The 19,835-nt window shown below is 48.1% G+C and overlaps 1 protein-coding gene across 1 annotated transcript in view; it reads right to left on the minus strand.

Moving 5' to 3' along the window:
* Positions 1 to 19,835, minus strand: part of ACADM (acyl-CoA dehydrogenase medium chain) — a 258,751-nt gene that overhangs the window by 135,368 nt on the left and 103,548 nt on the right. Inside the window, exon 7 of the mRNA XM_069232418.1 lies at positions 5,552 to 5,682. Within this exon, the coding sequence (XP_069088519.1) occupies positions 5,552 to 5,682 (131 nt within the window). The remainder of the gene's footprint in view (positions 1 to 5,551; positions 5,683 to 19,835) is intronic.

Raw genomic sequence — 19,835 nt, forward strand, 5'->3', positions numbered from 1 at the left:
CCGAGCAGCTTCGGTGCCGCTATCTCTGTGTCGAGCAGCTTCGGTGCCGCTATCTCTGTGTCGAGCCTTTTCTGCACCACTCTCTCGGTCCCGAGAGTGTTGCGTGCCTGTGTCTCGACCTGAGTCGGACGACTTCGGCACCAGCTCGCCCTTTTTCGGTGCCGATGGACGGTCACCTAACTTTATGGGTTATGCCATGGCCTGTTGGCAGTGGCGTCCCCTGGGCTTTGTCTGTTTTCTCGTGTGATCTTTCTTTCGACGTCTTACTCACGGTTGGTTGCTCGTCGACGTCGAATTCTTCGGAATCCGATTCGCGGATGGAGAAAGTTTCTTCTTCTTCCTCCTCCTCGAACCCTTGTTGTCCTGTCGGCGTGGAAGCCATCTGCAACCTCCTGGCTCTTCGGTCCCTGAGCGTTTTTCTCGACCGAAACGCGCGACAGGCCTCACACGACTCTTCCTTGTGCTCGGGGGACAGGCACAAGTTACAGACCAAATGTTGGTCTGTATAAGGATATTTACTGTGGCATTTAGGACAGAATCGGAACGGGGTCCGTTCCATCAGTCTCGATGTTGCACGCGGTCGGGCCGACCAGGCCCCGACGGGGGATCGAAAATACCCCGAAGGGTTACCGGAGCTCTTTAAGGCTCGGTGTCGATTTGCCCTAACTATCCCGATACCGAACGAAATAATACCGACGAATTTTCCGTTGATTCTGACTAACTTTCCGACCCGAAACACGGAGCGAAAAGGAACACGTCCGAACCCGATGGCGGAAAAAAAACAATCTAAGATGGAGTCGACGCCCTTGCGCAATGGAACCGAAGTGGGAGGAGTCCCTCGGTCTCGTGACTCGAAAAGACTTCTTCGAAGAAAAACAACTTGTAACACTCCGACCCAACACCAGACGGCGGACTATGCACAGCATGTGTATCTGCAGCTACACATGCCACTGAACACTGATTTATGGAAGGAAGGTACCAAATGTGCACTTCAAAGCAGTCTGGTGGTGCCCAGGAGCACCCCCACCCTAGCCCAGACACCTATTGCTAAAGGTGAGGTGGTAATACTGTTGATCATACTCTTGGTCATATACCTCTTCTTTTTGATATTTGACCTGGAGCTGAGGAGGACCATGAGCCACCCCAAATTGCCCATCTTCTTCCAATAGATGGGCTGGGAGTAAGGGTCTGATTTTACTTGGAGACGTGTTGTGTTGTGTGGTGTTAACTTTTCATTTCTGTTTGAAGCCTGAATTTTTCTTCTCGACGACGGGGTTGTCGATGGTGCCATCCGCGGGGCCATCGACCAAGTCGTCTCTGTATGTAAGGGGTCGACATTGGTCGTCATCGATGATGTCGTCATCATTGGGATTATCGTTGACGATGTTGTCGTCAGTGTTATCGTTGATGAGTGTCTTATTTTCAACGTCGATGGTCTAGTTTTGGATAGCATGGACGTAGACGTCGTTGACAAGCATGAGATAATTGTTGAGAGGCTGAAAACAGAGAATTTCGTCATTGCTGATGAAGCCAACATATAAGTCTTCGTCGACGATGGTGTCGATGACAATGACCTCGTCGACGGTGGAACTGTCGTCGACGGTCTGTCAGCTGGAGGAACTGAAGGTTTTTTAAATGTATGAATGACCTTTGGTGAAGGTATTGATGATTCTGAAAAAGACGGAAACCTTTTTTGAAGTAGAAGGCCGGCCTTTTCTTTCTGATTTTAAAGAGAAAGGTTTCCCTTTTATGAGGTGATGTTGAAAGGCTGTTCCTTTACCAGACTCCTGAGTGGTCTTTTTAAACATTTTAGAAGGCTGTTCTGAACCCTTATCAGAATGAGGTGATCTTTTCTCTTTTGAGACCTTCTGGAAGACCAAGAAGACTCTTTGCTGTCCCAATCTGAGACAGGGTTTTTTAAAGTTTTAAGCTTCTGCAGCCATATTAGTAGCATTCCCTCTCTATCCTTCAGTGTTTTGGAAAAAGTAGGACATACCTTACATTCTTTAGCAGAATGATCAAGATAGAGGCAGTATATGCAGTCTCTATGTGGTTCTTCAGACTGAAGTATTTTCTTTCCACATGTACTGCAGGCTCTGAAGAGACCTATTCTCTCTCTGTCAGACATTATGAAGATAAGGTCAGTCCAGAGGTGTCCAGAGTGTGAAAACATTCTAGGACAAATGAGTATGTATGATCCGTAGTGGTCAAATATATTCCAAACAGGAAACAATTAAGCAGAGCTCATTGGAGACTCCTCAGCCGACATGTGGTAGAAAATCAGAGGGTCTGGAGCCTCTCTCAGAAGGGTTCTAGAGAGTGGGGTCTTCTGATTGGTGGACTCTATAAAGTTTAGTCTTTTTTTTACATAATGACTTGGATAGATTACTTAAGAGTAAGGCATTAGGCCTCTAAGATTATGTCTATGGAGCCATTATCTTTTATAAGGTATCGGGGACTCTCATTGAGATGACCGGGAATGACTCAAGCATGTGAATCTATGAAAGTTCCAATAGTGGTTGTAGGAAGTTGGCTCTGTATGTGCTATTTCAAAGTAAGGAATAGCATGCACAGAGTCCAAGGGTTCCCCTTAGAGGTAAAATAGTGGTAAAAAGAGATAATACTAATGCTCTATTTTGTGGTAGTGTGGTCGAGCAGTAGGCTTATCCAAGGAGTAGTGTTAAGCATTTGTTGTACATACACATAGACAATAAATGAGGTACACACACTCAGAGACACATCCAGCCAATAGGTTTTGTATAGAAAAATATATTTTCTTAGTTTATTTTAAGAACCACAGGTTCAAATTTAACATGTAATATCTTGTTTGAAAGGTATTGCAGGTAAGTACATTAGGAACTTTGAATCATTTCAATTGCATGTATACTTTTCAAGTTATTCACAAATAGCTATTTTAAAAGTGGACACTTAGTGCAATTTTCACAGTTCCTGGGGGAGGTAAGTTTTTGTTAGTTTTACCAGGTAAGTACGACACTTACAGGGTTCAGTTCTTGGTCCAAGGTAGCCCACCGTTGGGGGTTCAGAGCAACCCCAAAGTTACCACACCAGCAGCTCAGGGCCGGTCAGGTGCAGAGTTCAAAGTGGTGCCCAAAACGCATAGGCTTCAATGGAGAGAAGGGGGTGCCCCGGTTCCAGTCTGCCAGCAGGTAAGTACCCGCGTCTTCGGAGGGCAGACCAGGGGGGTTTTGTAGGGCACCGGGGGGGACACAAGCCCACACAGAAATTTCACCCTCAGCGGCGCGGGGGCGGCCGGGTGCAGTGTTAGAACAAGCGTCGGGTTCGCAATGGAAGTCAATGAGAGATCAAGGGATCTCTTCAGCGCTGCAGGCAGGCAAGGGGGGGCTTCCTCGGGGAAACCTCCACTTGGGCAAGGGAGAGGGACTCCTGGGGGTCACTTCTGCAGTGAAAGTCGGGTCCTTCAGGTCCTGGGGGCTGCGGGTGCAGGGTCTTTTCCGGGCGTCGGGACTTAGGTTTCAGAGCGTCGCGGTCAGGGGAAGCCTCGGGATTCCCTCTGCAGGCGGCGCTGTGGGGGCTCAGGGGGGACAGGTTTTGGTACTCACAGTCGTAGAGTAGTCCGGGGGTCCTCCCTGAGGTGTTGGTTCTCCACCAGCCGAGTCGGGGTCGCCGGGTGCAGTGGTGCAAGTCTCACGCTTCTTGCGGGGAGATTGCAGGGTTCTTTAAAGCTGCTCCTTTGGATAAAGTTGCAGTCTTTTTGGAGCAGGTCCGCTGTCCTCTGGAGTTTCTTGTCGTCTTCGAAGCAGGGCAGTCCTCAGAGGATTCAGAGGTCGCTGGTCCCTTTGGAAGGCGTCGCTGGAGCAGAGTTCTATGGAAGGCAGGAGACAGGCCGGTGAGTTTCTGGAGCCAAGGCAGTTGTTGTCTTCTGGTCTTCCTCTGCAGGGGTTTTCAGCTAGGCAGTCCTTCTTGTTGTTGCAGGAATCTGAATCTTTAGGTTCAGGGAAGCCCTTAAATACTAAATTTAAGGGCGTGTTTAGGTCTGGGGGATTAGTAGCCAATGGCTACTAGCCCTGAGGGTGGGTACACCCTCTTTGTGCCTCCTCCCAAGGGGAGGGGGTCACATCCCTAATCCTATTGGGGGAATCCTCCATCTGCAAGATGGAGGATTTCTAAAAGTTAGAGTCACCTCAGCTCAGGACACCTTAGGGGCTGTCCTGACTGGCCAGTGACTCCTCCTTGTTAATCTCATTATTTTCTCCGGCCTTGCCGCCAAAAGTGGGGGCCGGGCCGGAGGGGGCGGGCAACTCCACTAGCTGGAGTGTCCTGCGGTGCTGTGACAAAGGGGTGAGCCTTTGAGGCTCACCGCCAGGTGTTACAGCTCCTGCCTGGGGGAGGTGTTAGCATCTCCACCCAGTGCAGGCTTTGTTACTGGCCTCAGAGTGACAAAGGCACTCTCCCCATGGGGCCAGCAACATGTCTCTAGTGTGGCAGGCTGCTGGAACCAGTCAGCCTACACAGATAGTCGGTTAAGTTTCAGAGGGCACCTCTAAGGTGCCCTCTGTGGTGTACTTTACAATAAAATGTACACTGGCATCAGTGTGCATTTATTGTGCTGAGAAGTTTGATACCAAACTTCCCAGTTTTCAGTGTAGCCATTATGGTGCTGTGGAGTTCGTGTAAAACAGACTCCCAGACCATATACTCTTATGGCTACCCTGCACTTACAATGTCTAAGGTTTTGCTTAGACACTGTAGGGGCACAGTGCTCATGCACTGGTACCCTCACCCATGGTATAGTGCACCCTGCCTTAGGGCTGTAAGGCCTGCTAGAGGGGTGTCTTACCTAGGCTGGCATGGCACCCTGAGGGGAGTGCCATGTCGACTTACTCATTTTGTTCTCACTAGCACACACAAGCTGGTAAGCAGTGTGTCTGTGCTGGGTGAGGGGTCTCTAGGGTGGCATAATACATGCTGCAGCCCTTAGAGACCTTCCCTGGCATCAGGGCCCTTGGTACCAGAGGTACCAGTTACAAGGGACTTATCTGGGTGCCAGGGTGTGCCAATTGTGGAATCAAAAGTACAGGTTAGGGAAAGAACACTGGTGCTGGGGCCTGGTTAGCAGGCCTCAGCACACTTTCAATTCAAAACATAGCATCAGCAAAGGCAAAAAGTCAGGGGGTAACCATGCCAAGGAGGCATTTCCTTACAGTGGTGTAAGATAAGGAGTATTCAGGAGCTTTTAAGAACATTATATAAAGGTCCTCCCTCAAGTAAACAAACAGTACTCTGTCTGGTAACTGCACACGCTTCATAGCTCCTGCATGTTGTAGTGATCCATATCTAACTAAACTCAAACACCTCAACCTACATTTTTAGTTTGTGTGTCAAAGTAGAAGTTGCTTTGAAAAATTGTGCTGGAAAATGCATAGATTACATGGGTCAAACCATCCTCCATTTGAGAAACCAAAAGAGTTTGTTCTTTCTGTGAGAACCCTCGTCCTCTAGCTAGATGCCAATTGATTGCATGCATTACTTTGACATTGGTGAACAATTGTATTTTTATGCAAATGAGTACCAGTTAGCTTTGCCACCATTGGTGATCCACATTTTTTGTCCATTGAGGATATATTCATCTCCCTTCTTCTGTGCTCTGGTTTTTAAACCAGCGACATCAGATCCTGCCCCAGGCTCAGTGACACAGTATGCCTTGAAGAAAAAAAAACACAATACAAACCAGGTTAATCTGATTAATTGAAATAACATGGTTAACAAAAAAAACGATTTTCCTTTTCGTAATATCAATTTGATTTAAATAAGTAAATATTTGAAAAAAATGAAGCAAGGTGTGTATAAAACACACTTATCTTGTAATGATGAGAAAATACTCCTAATAAACATGACATTTATTACATCTGCAGCTCTGGCACCGTCTCAGAACATTCTTAATCTATTCTTACCTTACTATGAACTAAAGCATATTCAAATTTCTTAACTGTAGTCACAGAAGTTGAGAGACCAGGATTATCAAGTCTTAACCAACCTTGAAGTCCAGTTCACGTATATGAAAGAAGTTCAAGGTGGTTTTAAGCATAGTAGATAAGGGGGTGATGGAGTTTAAGAAATTGACTCCAAACAGAATGCTATTCCCTTTTCCACTGTGAATCTTAAACCTTCTTTGGTTTGCTTGGCAGCTCTTTACCTTTCTCTGCTGTCAGCTATGTCCACTATGACACAACATCAAGACATACAGAACATGTACGGTTCTTACTGTACACAAAGTACATACTTCTCTATTTCCTCACTAATATATAATTCTTTATCTCAGAACATATCATCTTTCTACAACTTTATAAAACGCTTGACCACCTTACTCTACATTTTAACTGCATTTAGGTTTCGCCTGGTTCATTTTATGTATACCATTGGAAAACCTTGCTATAATTGGTTGTTTCGTGCATGGTTTCCCTGCTCCTCTCAGCATACAAGCTCACAAAATATTGATCTGGTGCAGAGTCCTGGGTTGGCAGTTAAAACAGGAGGGCTGCGCAGAAAGGATGCTAGTCATGGTGCGACCATTCAAATTAGTAACCTGTAACCTACTTTCTAAAATAAACGTACATCAATTTCCTCTACATGAATTCACTGTGAGAAGTCTGCTTACCAAAATGTATCTTATTTTTCTGTTCAGACATTTGTATTGTCAAACCATGAAAAAATGCAAAGATTGAGTAATGGATCAACTGTAGACTGCGACAGGTCCTATTCGAGATCAAACTTTCCAAACTCATTTTAATTTCATTGAGAGCAAAGATAGGCTTGTACCTTAGGACCACACGTCCCTTCTTGAAGAGAAGAGAAGTTTAACGAAAAAACAAACCAGAGTTGGGATACTGCAAGTAATTCTGCTACAGCTCCAAACCGGTTGAGTTACCCTGCATACGGGTTCACTGCCACACTCCGCTCTGTCTTCAGAGGTGTGGCCTACATGCCCCCCCGCTCACCCCCAAATATTTTGGACTCAAAAAGAGCTTACTCTGGTTTTCAAACAAAGCACTTCACCACAGGGCAAGCCTCATTTTGGGGCTAGGGATTAAAAGCCGAAAAATATACCATATCTAAATTCCGTTACAATGCAATAATGTGCCTTCTACCACAGAAAACAAACGTGTACAGCATATCAAAATCAATTTCGTACATTAGATAGCAAAGCTTCATATCTCCATAAATCTATTCAGCTTTGCTGACTATTGGTAATCTCTTCCCTTCAGCCACTGTTTACTAATATGACCAAACTGGTGGTAGAGGCAAGTTTATTGAAGAATGCGTTTCGCTACGATTTATGGACAAGGGAGGGAGAAGGCATACACGACAGTAGATGGAAAGAGTAGATTCTTTCACCTACTGCTTTTAAACCAACAACATTTCTATGGCAGTCTTGCAGCTGAAAGTACCAAAGGGAAGAGCCTTGTTAAAAAGCAGAAAAGGGCGTAATGTGATGGGTTATTAATGATGGGGTAAAATTTATCCGATGGGTACAGGATAGGTTGGTTAAATGTTGAATGAGAGAAAGCTTGATTAGGAAAGGAGGAGTGTTGGCAAAGATGGTGGACTTTTACAACAACAAAAAAAAGAGCTTCAGGAGTTAGACGGGATGGTGAAACCATTGGGAGATTTGAGGATTAGACTGCAAAGATTTTGGCTATGAGCATGGAACCTTTGACATACGCATTGAAGTAATAGCAATTACTTGAAGGTCCTCGATAGCTAAATGCTTTGGATTTGGAGCAAACCTTTACATTAGCTATATATGAGATGATCCAGCGCTCTCAAATTAGATTACGTTTCATGTCAAAGTATACTGAATGAGGAACACATCGCATCGCGTTTCCATATGGTAGTCCTCAAAAATGTCCCATCAATGCACAGGTTTCATGATAAAGTATCCTTTACTGATTGAAAATTCTTCTAACATGATTTCTGTGGCCTTTTTCTGTTGCCAACAAGTTTCATTCTACGTGCACTTCACCAGAGCTACAACAAAATATATTTACTGATGTCAAATCTGTTTTGTTGTAGTTCCGATAAAGTACGCATAGAACTAATGCGTGGGCTATAGAAATAATGTTGGATAATTCTTCTATCCCAGGAACAAATTTTTGTTAAACACGTGTTGGCTACAAAAGTCATGTTTGAAAATTCTATTATCCCAGGAACAATTGTTTTTTTTTTTTGACAACTTGTGCCTCTTGAAAGAAGCTTTTTAAATACCTAAAGTGCCTCTCATAGGGACAAATCTTAGTTTTTTTCAAAAATCAACTTAACAGAAATAACATTTTACTGAAAACACTGCTATGTTACACTCTATATTAAGGCAAAGAGAAAAAAATAGTTTAATAAGTTGCAAAATAAAAAAAATGACACTGCAAAATCCTAAAGCCGCTAGCCTTTCCATACTGAAGTTCACGGTCGGTGGAGCAGTTTGTTTTGACAAATCGCAGTGGAATTTTCACTACTCCTACACTGTTTACCCCTAATCCTTGGAGTAGGAAAGGGGTAGGGATGATTAGGACTTCAGAGAGATTACCCATGACTGGGAACTAGCATTATTGGTACAGAACTAGGATTAAGGGTAGTAATTTTCATTTTCTGTTATGGGATTCTCTCTGCTCTCCCTAAACGGTAGAAAAGAACAAGTTAAGAGGCAGGACCCAAGACATAAGCAAAAAGAAGCAAATGACTAAGCAATTGGCTTATGCAGTGAGGCCTAACCAACTAGGGCATCCGTTCTGGAATATAAAATCAATGCAATCATCTCTAGTAATTGTATGAAGTAATTTCAACTTTGCATCTCCACAGAGTTCAGGAAATGGAACATACCTCATTAAAGCAACGCTTTCCTTGGAACTTTGTGTCTTTGTTTATGTCAGAGTGCCCCCATGCGAAAGGAAGAAAGCTGCCTCACACCAGCACAAAGTGCGACTAGTGGGTCTACGTTCTCATTCTATGAAGGGATTAATAAAAGGAGGTCTAAACAGACACTGAAAAGGGAAGGGGTGGCAGGTGTGGATAATTTAACAGCCAGGCTGATCATAAGATGGCTATGATTCTATGGGGTTCCGAGCAGGCCTTCTGCTCTTCGACGAGGCTTGTGGCACTGAAGTGCTGAGAGACTCCCTCGCATTTGTAGGGTTGATCCTAAAGGTAGTGTACTCACATGTGGTTAATTGGGAATGCTAGTAGCATCGATCAGTGGACACTGTTGGGTGGGTCTGAACAGCAAGAGGTGCTCTGCAACACTCCAGGATACTCTGACTGTCTCAGACCCTTAAAGCCACTAGTTTGCCTGAGAGAATGTGGTGTTTTGGGGGGAGCTTCGGTAGAAGTGTCACTCAGGTCCTACCAAGGAGTAGCAGAGTATAGGAGACTGCTAGAGCTGCTGATATCTGTAACGGCACCAGGAGAGGAGGGCCAGTAGATGAGGGCCCTAGGAGGCCTTTTCTGTCTGGAAAAGTCAGGAGCCCACTTTCCAAATATCAGAGGATGGGTGGCCCTATTTTCAATATCCAGCTGAGAGTTCACGTAGCCACCCTCGGATCTCGGCAATATCTCCAAGGAACTTGATGAATCATCTCAAGAACCACTGAGACTGAAGGCAATCAACACGGGTGCAAAACCAGCAGGAAAAGGTATTTTCAACATGAATGGGACAGGCTCAATAATCTCCAGGAAAGGTGCTTGTGAAGGAAACACCAGTTGAAGCCAAACTGTCTGGATGTGAGTAGAATCTCCTACAACCAATTCAGGCCTGCATGAGCACATGGGTAATAAAACAGCCAGAGTGGGCACAGTTGTGCACTAAAATGGAAGAGAAATTTGAAGTCATGACAAGTAAGGGGGCCACACCTGACTCAGCAAAGGGCAATGTCAAAGCATTGAGGGGCACAAAGTATAGATGGGGATAGAGGTCTGAGAATTGCAGTTTCTCAGAGGAAATGCTATGGCAGCAAGGTACAGATAAAGGAAAATAAATAAATGTTTGATAACCCGAGGAAAATTACACACCCAAGACCCAAATCAGTCTTTACTACAGTCCTTCTGCACAACAACATACATATATATATGGACACAGTCATAAGATATTTAATGTCACTGACAAAACACCAAATGTATCACATATGCGACAGCCTTATCGAGAAACAGAGGTTCTGAAAAATGTAGAGAATGATAATAGTATTATAGGCCAGGAAATGGGTTTTCTAGACTCATTGGTACCAAGGACCTAGTCCATATACAAACCTGGGCCAGACAAATCATTGGGCTGCAACCACCCCGCAACCCACTGATTATTACTACAGGGAGATGTGTTCTAGGTAACCATCAGTCCTGTGAGATTTCACAGGGATCCTAGTGGAACCCAAATCATCTTTCATCACGGAAAGCCACACTCAAGAACACTAGGGTAAGATGGAATATAATATATGACTTATTTAAAATTAAAACCCTAGGTTAATACACACAAGATAAATAGCAGCTTTTATAAAAACAAACAAGATACTGGCAATGATATTTAGCAGGAGGATGACTAATAATAAATACTGTAACATTATAATGGCATCAAAGCCTCTTTGCATAAAAATCTCCAACCCCTCCTTTCTGTTGGGTAAGCTAACTTTAGCACCAAAAGAGGCTTACTCTGAGCCTCTGAGTTTCACGGGGGTTCACACCTGCATATAGTTTCGGAACAATACAATCAATGTTCAGCAAAGAGCATGTGCATCTGTCTCTCAAAGTTGGCAGATATGCTGGATCTACTCCCTGTACCCTTTGACATGGATACAGACTACGGTCATCCAGAGCTGTACACAGCTTCCCCTGCTGAAGTTCCCATCTCACAATGCGCTGTTCTTTGTTTCTGTATTCTGTCAGTTTATTTTGAAAATTTTCAAAAATGTTCAATCCGTAGTATTCCTTTCTAACCTTCACTTACTTATATTCAGTGAAACCATGTTTATTATTGTTTTTTTTCTTTTTGTTTAAGTAAGAAATTGAGATGAACAAGTTCCTTAACTTTGGTAAAGCCTTAGCTGGTAGAGACTTTCTAATTGCAGATTCCCTAACTCAGAATTACCCCAGGTGTCAGACTGGATCCAGAATTTTTGGTGAGTGGTACCCGTACATGCCAGTAGGTGGTGTTGTCCAGCTCTGCGTGGCATTTGTGGGGTCATCTGCACCGGAAGGGATGTGTGCGGTGCCTATATACTCTAACGCTACCATCCAGTCTCCAAGGATCAGGGCAGACAGGACTTGAGTGAGCGTGAATATTCTGAATTTCTCCTTTTCAGGAAGAAATTGAGAGGGCACCGATCTAGGACAGGACAACTACCCTCATCCTTCTTGGGCACAAGATAGTAGCAGGATGGGAGCCAAAACCTACTTCTGATGTTGGCACTCTCTCTTTGGCTCATTTGGCTAACAGAGCCACTATTTACTAGAGGAGTAAGGCGATATGGTACTTTGTCAGCATGTCGCAAGTGGGTGGCATGGGTGGAGGGGCGGTCACACATGGGAGGGGGTAGCACCACTGGACAACCTGAAGAACCTAGCAGTCTGATGTTATTGCTCTCCAGTGGCGCATATGGTAGGGTAGCTTGCATCCCACTAGGTGCCCCTGATGGTCGGAGGGCAAACTACGGGGGGAGTGGTGGACTGGCCCGACTTCTGGCAACCTGACCCTTAGGGTCTGTGGGTACTGCGTCCTTGACCATGCAGGGGGTGGTAAGTTTGCATGCCGTGCTGACTGGGCAGGTAGAGCCATGGCTGGAAGGCCCTCCCAAGCCCACAAAAGGAGTGAAAAGCAGACTGACGTTGGTGAAGAGTCATGGAAAGGTCCAAGGACCTAGTCACAGCTCTGCTGTCCCTAAAGAGCTCTAGCGCTGGGTCTGTCTGGTCTCCAAAGAGACAGGAGCCACCAAAGGTAATGTCCATGAGCGAGGCCTAAACATCTCCAGAAAAACCCATTGTTCTCAACCTGGAATGACGCATAAGGGCCATCGATGATGAAACCACTCTTCCTAGTCAGTTGGTTGTATTCAGCCCACAGCGTATGGCGCACTTAGCTGCGTCCCTCCAGTCAGCAATAGCTTTGGAGCGTGTGGCTCGGGCCTCTTCTGGGATCATATGCAGCACCTGAGCTACCAAGTCTTAGAGCAAGTGAGAGTATCAGCCCAAAAGGCACAAGGTGTTCACGGACTGCAGTGCCAGGCTGTTGGAAGAAAAAACTTCTTCTTACCCAAGATGTCCAGCCTCTTGGATTCCCTGTCCAGTGAAGTGGTAGGGAATATGCCAGGATTCAGTTTGGAAATGGGGGCTTGACCACCAAGGTCCCTGGGGTGGGGTGTTGGGTGAGGAAGTTGGAGTCCCCTGCGGCAGCGCGATAGAGGCAGGCAAATGTCCTATTCCCATAAGTCTCTGTGCAGGGCTTGAACCATGCCCAGACTAGGATGTCTGTGAGGGCTTCATTAAATGGGAGAAGCAGTTCGGAAGGGGTGACTCTCGGCTGAAGCACCTCCGTTGAAATGTTCTTCCTGATCGCCACAGATGGAAGCTGAAGGTCCATGACCTTAGCCGCATTTCTCACCACTGTTGCAAAAAGAGGCTCCCTCATCCTTAGCAACGGTAGGAGGAGAGATTAAGCTAGTATCTAGGAAGGTGTCCAGTCCACTGGCATCCTCAAAATCCTCATCAGTTGCCCTCATTGGGATATAGGAGCTGGTACTCATAAGGGTCCAATGGCCCCTCCCAATCTTCCCCAAGTCCTAGCCCATAAGAATAGGGCTCAGGCTCCAGTCTGGATGGAATGACCACCGCTGCGTCCACTTCACCTTCAATAAACCCACCACCCACTACCACCCAGAACCGATCCCCTGTCGCAGCTGGAACAAGATCACCAACGACCAGCTGATCTCCGCCCTTGCTCAAACCCCACCAGCTGACTCCACCGACACGGACTCAGCCGCCCGCAACCTCAGGCAATGGATCGACGACTGCGCCAACACTCTCGCCCTGATCAAAAAACCCTCCCACAACCACGCTATCAGAAAGGCCACCTGGTTTACCACCGACCTCCGGACATCCAAACAAGCCTGCCGCAAACTCGAGAGGAAGTGGAGCCAGGAACAGACACCAGCCACCCACACGGTCCTCAAGAACGCCATCCGCAAGCACCACCAGCTCATCCGGGCCACCAAGAGATCCTCCTTCAAGGAACGCATAGACAACAAGGCGCACAACAGCAAAGAGCTCTTCAACATCGTGAAGGAACTCTCGAACCCCAGCTCCAGCACCAACGACATACCACCTTCGCAAGACCTCTGCGACTCCCTCGCCACCTTCTTTCAACGCAAAATCACAGACAGCCACGACAGCTTCAACAACAAGACCCCACCAGCAGCCACCAACACCTCTGACTCCTCACCCCGCAACCACACCAACCTCCTGCTCTCCTGGACACACATCAACGACGCCGACACCAAAGTAATGAACACCATTCATTCCGGCTCTGCATCTGACCCCTGCCCGCACTACATCTACAAAAGAGCGAGCTCCATCATCGCCCCCCCAACTCCGTATGATCATCAATAGCTCCTTCGAGACCGCCACCTTCCCGGAAAGCTGGAAGGACGCAGAGATCAACGCCTTACTCAAGAAACCCCAGGCGGATTCTAGGACCTAAAAAACTACCAGCCCATCTCCCTGCTTCCGTTCCCAGCAAAGGTACTCAAGAAGTTTGTCAACAGGCAACTATCCCACCACCTGGAGGAAAACACCACTCTGGACCCCTCCCAATCTGGCTTTCGCAGCAATCACAGCACCGAGACAGCCCTCATCGTGGCAACTGACGACATCCGGACCCTCCTGGACAAAGGCAAAACAGCAGCCCACATCCTCCTGGACCTCTCGGCCGCCTTCGACACCGTCTGCCACCACACCCTGCGCACACGCCTCCGCGATGCAGGGATCCGCGACAAGGCCCTGGACTGGATCACCTCCTTCCTCACAGAAGGAACACAGAGTCCGCCTCCCTCCATTCCTATCTGAAGTCACCAAGACCATCTGTGGCGTAGCACAGGGCTCCTCCCTCTGCCCGACACTCTTCAACGTCTACATGGCACTGCTCGCCAAAATCGTCCGTTCCCACAACCTCAACATCATCTCTTACGACACCCAGCTGATCCTCGCCCTCACCAAGAACCCCGCCACAACCAAAAATAACCTCCACGTGGGTATGCAGGCCGTCGTCAACTGGATGAAGAACAGTCGACTAAAACTAAACTCAGACAAGACAGAGGTCCTCATCCTTGGCCCCGCCCCTTCCGCTTGGGATGCCTCCTGGTGGCCGCCCTCGCTGGGAACCGCGCCAACGCCCACTAACCACGCCCGCAACCTGGGTTTCATCCTGGACTCATAGCTCTCCGTGACCCAACAAGTCAACGCCGCCTCATCCTGCTTCAACACCCTCTGCATGCTCTGCAAAATCTACAGGTGGATCCCTACCGCAACCAGAAAGACGGTTACCCAGGCCCTCGTCTGCAGAAGACTGGACTACGGCAATGCTGTCTACGTGGGAACCACGGCAGCTCTTCAGAAAAGACTGCAACAGATACAGAACGCCTCCGCACGCCTCAACATTCCCCGCCACAGCCACATCACAGCCCACCTAAGAAACCTACACTGGCTTCCTGTCAACAAAAGGATCACATTCAAACTCCTAACCCACGCACACAAAGCACTCCACAACGCCGGACCAGCATACCACAACAATCATCTCACCTTCTACACCCTGAATCGTCAGCTCCACTCCACAAACCTCGCCACCGTCCCACGCATCCGCAAGACAACCACCGGCGGCTGATCCTTCTACCTAGTGGCCAAGACCTGGAACACCCTCCCCATCCACCTACGGCAGACCAAGGACCTACTGACCTTCAGGAGACTCCTCGAGACCTGGCTGTTCAAATAGTAGCAGCCCCTCCCTCCCTCCCTCTTCCTCGAAGCACCTTGAGACCCTCACGGGTGAGTAGCGTGCTCTACAAATACACTGATTGACTGAATGCCTCCAGTCGGCGCCAAAGTAGTCTGTGGACGGCGTCTGAGACAAGAACGCCACTGGAAACGTTAGCAGTGGGGCGAGCGCCGAGGAAGGTCAAGATGACTCAACCGGTGTCGGTCTAGATCTGTCCATGGATCCAATGGGCCCAAATGGCGCTGGTGGTGAACCTGCAGGTGAAAAACCAGTAGTGGCCCCTCCTGAACCTGAAGGGCACAAGGGAGCACCAGCAGGGAGAAACCACACAAATATGAGGTTCATGGCGTAATAAATGCCATGGAGTTGGGTGGGGGTTGCTCCAGCTCCAAGAAACTCAGGGATGCGTGGAGACCGACTAGGCACAGGCTCAACCGCGGTGCCAGACCTCAAATGCAGACGTTCCCTCGCCCCGTCGGATGACTTTGATGGACGAGGCGAAGCCGAAGACCTTTTCGACTTCTTTTTGGGGGTCTTACCCGGATTTCCCAGACGATGATCGATGGCTCTGTGACCAATCCCGTGTGGACAGCCTTTCTGTGTTCAAGGGGGATCCATTTGAAAGTCTTGCATAGGAGGCGTAGGGTGCGGAAGCATGTGGAGGTGACAGTTTATTTGGTGGTTCATGTTGAGTTTGGAGTCCAGGATGATTCTGAGGTTGCAGGCTTGGCTTGTGGGGGTGGACGGGTTTTCAAGGGTGGCGGGCCACCAGGAGTCGTTCCATGAGTTGGGCTGAGGGCCCATGAGGAGTACTTCAGTCTTGTTTGCGTTGAATTGAAGGTAGCTGTTTCTCGTCCAGTTGGCGATTGCCTCCATGCCTTCGCGTAAGTTGTGTCTGGCTGTGTGGGGTTCGTTGGAGAGAATGAGTTGGGTGTCGTCGGCATAGGAGACTGTTGATTCCGTAGCTTCTGACAATGGCGGCCAGCTGGGCCATGTAGACGCTGAACAACAGGGGCTGAGGGAGGATCCCTGGGGAACTCCGCAGGTGGTAGGAGTGGGGCTTGCGAGGAAGAGGGGGGGTGAAAAGAGTCCTGTTCTGCCAGATAGGAAGGATTGGACCCAGCAGGGGGTCCTGGTCTCCGATGCCGGCTTTGTGAAGTCTGCGTATCAGGGTGTGGTGGGAGACTGTCGAAGGCCGCCGAAAGGTCCAGCAGGATGAGTGCCGCCGTCTCTCCCTTGTCCAGCAGAGAGCGGACGTCGTCTGTTGCAGCCAGAAGGGCTGTTTTGGTGCAGTGGTTTTTCCTGAATCTGGATTGGGAGATGTTGAGGATGTTGTGGTCTTCGATAAAAAAGTGGCGAGTTGGCTGTTGACAGTTTTTCGATTACTTTCGCAGGCAATGGGCGTAGGGAGATCGGCCTGAAGTTTTTGAGGTCAGTGGGGTCTGCTGAGGGTTTCTTGAGTAGGGAGTTGATCTTGGCGTGTTTCCAATCGTCGGGGAAGGAGGCGGCAGCTAGGGAGCGGTTGATGGTGAGGCAGAGCTTGGGGGCGATGGGGTCTGCGGCTCTGTTGAAGATGTCATGGGGGCATGGGTCAGTGGGGGCCCCAGAGTGTACGGACTTCATTGTTTTCAGTGTGTCTTCTGTGGTGGGTGGGGTGGTGAGGGGGGGGCGGGAGGGTCCAGTTGGCGATTGTTGGTTTGTCGGTGTCTGGTTTTGGTGGAAGGGGTTCTGCACATAGGTTGTCCTCGCTGAAACGGTCTTAGATGGTCTTGATTTTGTGGTGGAAGGAGGTGTTGAGTCTGTTGCAGAGGTCGTGAGAGGATGGGATGTCCGTTGTTTCACTTGGGCTGGGTGAACTCCTTGATGCTGAAGAGTTCCTTGCTGTTATGTGTGTGTGAGGAGATTCTCTCTTGTATAGCACTCTTTCTGGTGCTCCTGATGAGTTGGTGGTGTGCAGTGGTGGCAGCTCTGAAGTTGCTTTGGGCTTCTGTGGATTTGGGGTTTCTCCAGATTTTCTCGCAGCGACGACAGGTGCGTCTGGATTCTCTGAGTTCTTGGGTGAACCAGCTGGCTTTCTTGGCACGAGTGCTGTTGTTCCTTTTGAGGGGGGGGTTATGGTGTTGGCACAGGTGGCGATCAATTTTTGAAAGGTGCATGCTGCGGTGTTTGGGTCGTTGGTGTGTGCGAGGGTGGGGCGGAGTTGGCTAGGGCGACGGTGAGCTGGACATCGGTGATTTTTGTCCAGCTTCTATGTGGTGGTTGGTGCTGGGGCCTGATGACGATGGGTGTGGTGAAGGTGAAATGGATGCATTGATGGTCTGCCCATGGGAGTATAGGTGCGTGACTGAAAGTGATGGAGGTTCCTGTTGTGAAGATAGGGTTGAGGGTGTGTCCTGCTGAGTGTGTTGGTTCTGTCATGATCTGTCGCAGCCCTATGTTGTGGAGGTTGTCTAGGTGGGACACGGTGTTGGGGTCTTGAAGGAGCCTGCGTGTGGAGGAGGGCCTCGAACTTCTGAAGGGGTCAGAGTTCAAGACAGACGAACTTCACTTGCTGGTGGAGCTACGCAGTGGCAGAGCAGTTCACTGACCAGGTCAGTGAGGTTGCTCTTCCTGCCGTGCAGCAGTCACCCAGTAAGGGGGGGGGGGCAGGGGGGGGCAGGGGGACAGCTGGGAGGCGGGAGAGGGAAACAGCGTGAAAAGAGGGGTGGGGCCGCTGGGTCAGCAGCAGCGGGGAGAATGAGAGAGAGAGAGAATGAGAGGAATGACAGGAAAAACGAGGAAGAAGATGGAGGAAAGCGAGGAAAAGCCAAAGGCACGAAAAACAGCACATTAAAAGAAAAAGAAAAAAACAGGGGGAAGAGGACAGAAAAAAGAAAAAAGGAGGCAGAAGGCAGCCTAGCAAAAGAACAGAGCTCTCCCACTAGAAACCAGGGATGAGGCGCAGGCAGAACCCTGCGGGTGGAGGAAGACCTAGAACATCTGACCGGGTCACAGTTCAAGAAAGACGGGCTTCACTTGCTGGTGGAGCTAGGCGGTGGCAGAACAGTTCACTGATCCAGTAAGTCACCAAATGAAAGCCTGCAGCTAGAAAGATGGCACACTGCCAATGTGGAGGAAGATGGCAACCCTAAAAATCCCTCTCAAAAGCATGCCTGGGGAGGCCCCGTTTGCAGTGCTCATTACAATGTATACTTCCCTTTTAAGCCTTTTTCAATAAAACACGCGAAGCATGGATCATGTGTGCTTTAGAAACATACAGCATAATCGACTTGGAAAGGGTGGACATATCTGGTTCCCTTGGGCCGCACTCATGCTAGGTTTCACTGATAACTGGAGGTTCAGATGCTAGGTAACACAGAAGACTGCCTCAACAGGTCACCTTAAACGCTAAAAAGATAACAACTGACATGCGTTAAAGTCCCCCCTGCTACTAACAGCCCATCAAAGCTTCCAGATTGGCACCACCGTGCCACATTATATTAATAACAAACCTGGTCTGTCAGTTAAACCCGCGTTGGGTGCAAAAAAAAAAACAAAAAAAAGTGTTGTGTCCAGTGCAGACGGAAATCAGTACCCGCACGACAACACTAGGGAAAAAAAAAAAAGAAAAAAAAGGGGGGGGGGGGGGGGGGTAGGTGGTTTTTAACTCCTTCGCTCTATCTATATAGAAAGAGCGAGAGAGAGATGGAGCTCTCTGGACGGGACCCTAGAACCTTCGTACCCCTTCCCAAACAGTGACCTCTACTGGGCTTTAATGTACACCATTCCCTACTGTCCGTTTGCCCGTGTGTCCATTAGCAATATACCACAGTCTCAGGAGTAAACACACAGGGGTAAAGGCATTCACTTAGTTCCTTGATGACCAGCACCCATCCAAACCAGGAGGAACAAATCTTCGGGGTTGCGCCGGTCTAATTCAAGTAAAAATACAATACACGTTGCGGGAAGGGGCCTCGCAAGCGCATGTGGCCCTTTCTGCAACACAAATGCCTGAATGTCGGGATGGTACTTCAGGGATTTTTGGGAGGGGGGGGGGGGGGATGTTTACTGAAAAATACCAAACTAATGTGGGGGAAGCCCAAAAAAAAAAAAAAAAAAAAAAAAAAAAAAGGGTGCAAGCTACAAAGGCCTTCGTTCCCTTAACCGCCACATTACTAGTGTCCTTAGAGTAGGAAGTAAGGGCAGACTGCCTGATGTACAAATGGCTACCGCTGCCCTGGCAACAAAATAAGCTGTGACGTCTAGGAAAGTTGAACACACGACCGAGTGCTGAGGCTAAACTGCACCTTTCTCCTCCTCCCAGCCTTCCTGGTCTTTTGGTTATCTTTTCGAGCACTCGCGCAATATTGCTGCTTAGGCGTTGTAATTTTCAGTGTGTGTCCCTCGTCCCATAATTAAGTTAGCTATTATTATTTCCGTTTGCTTTGTCTCTGAGACTAGAAGTGACCTTTTACCCAAACTGGGACGATCACTGAACACGCACCAGAATATGGATTGGATTTCACAATACGTGGCCTCATTTCTTACTCGGAGAGTTGGTTAAAGTTGGTGCTATACACCTTGTTCATTTTATCACGTTAACTGTCTGCTGCGGATCTAGTGTGTTGCCATGAGCCCGTTTCTGCCACATAACTGCAGATGTTTTACATGAAGTTACTTCCCATCGTTCTAATTTCCTGAGAAAAAATGAACAATTTTAACCGGAAAGTGTGCAAAGGAAGGAGCTTGAAGTTATGTGAAAGGCAGGGAGACACGCAGAGACAAAACTGAAGAATAGGAGGATGTGTCGTTACAACCAGTGCTGCCGACTCTTGGAAGTGGAGAACCGGGTTAGTCT

The sequence above is a fragment of the Pleurodeles waltl genome, chromosome 4_2, assembly GCF_031143425.1.
Source record: "Pleurodeles waltl isolate 20211129_DDA chromosome 4_2, aPleWal1.hap1.20221129, whole genome shotgun sequence".
NCBI lineage: Eukaryota > Metazoa > Chordata > Amphibia > Caudata > Salamandridae > Pleurodeles > Pleurodeles waltl.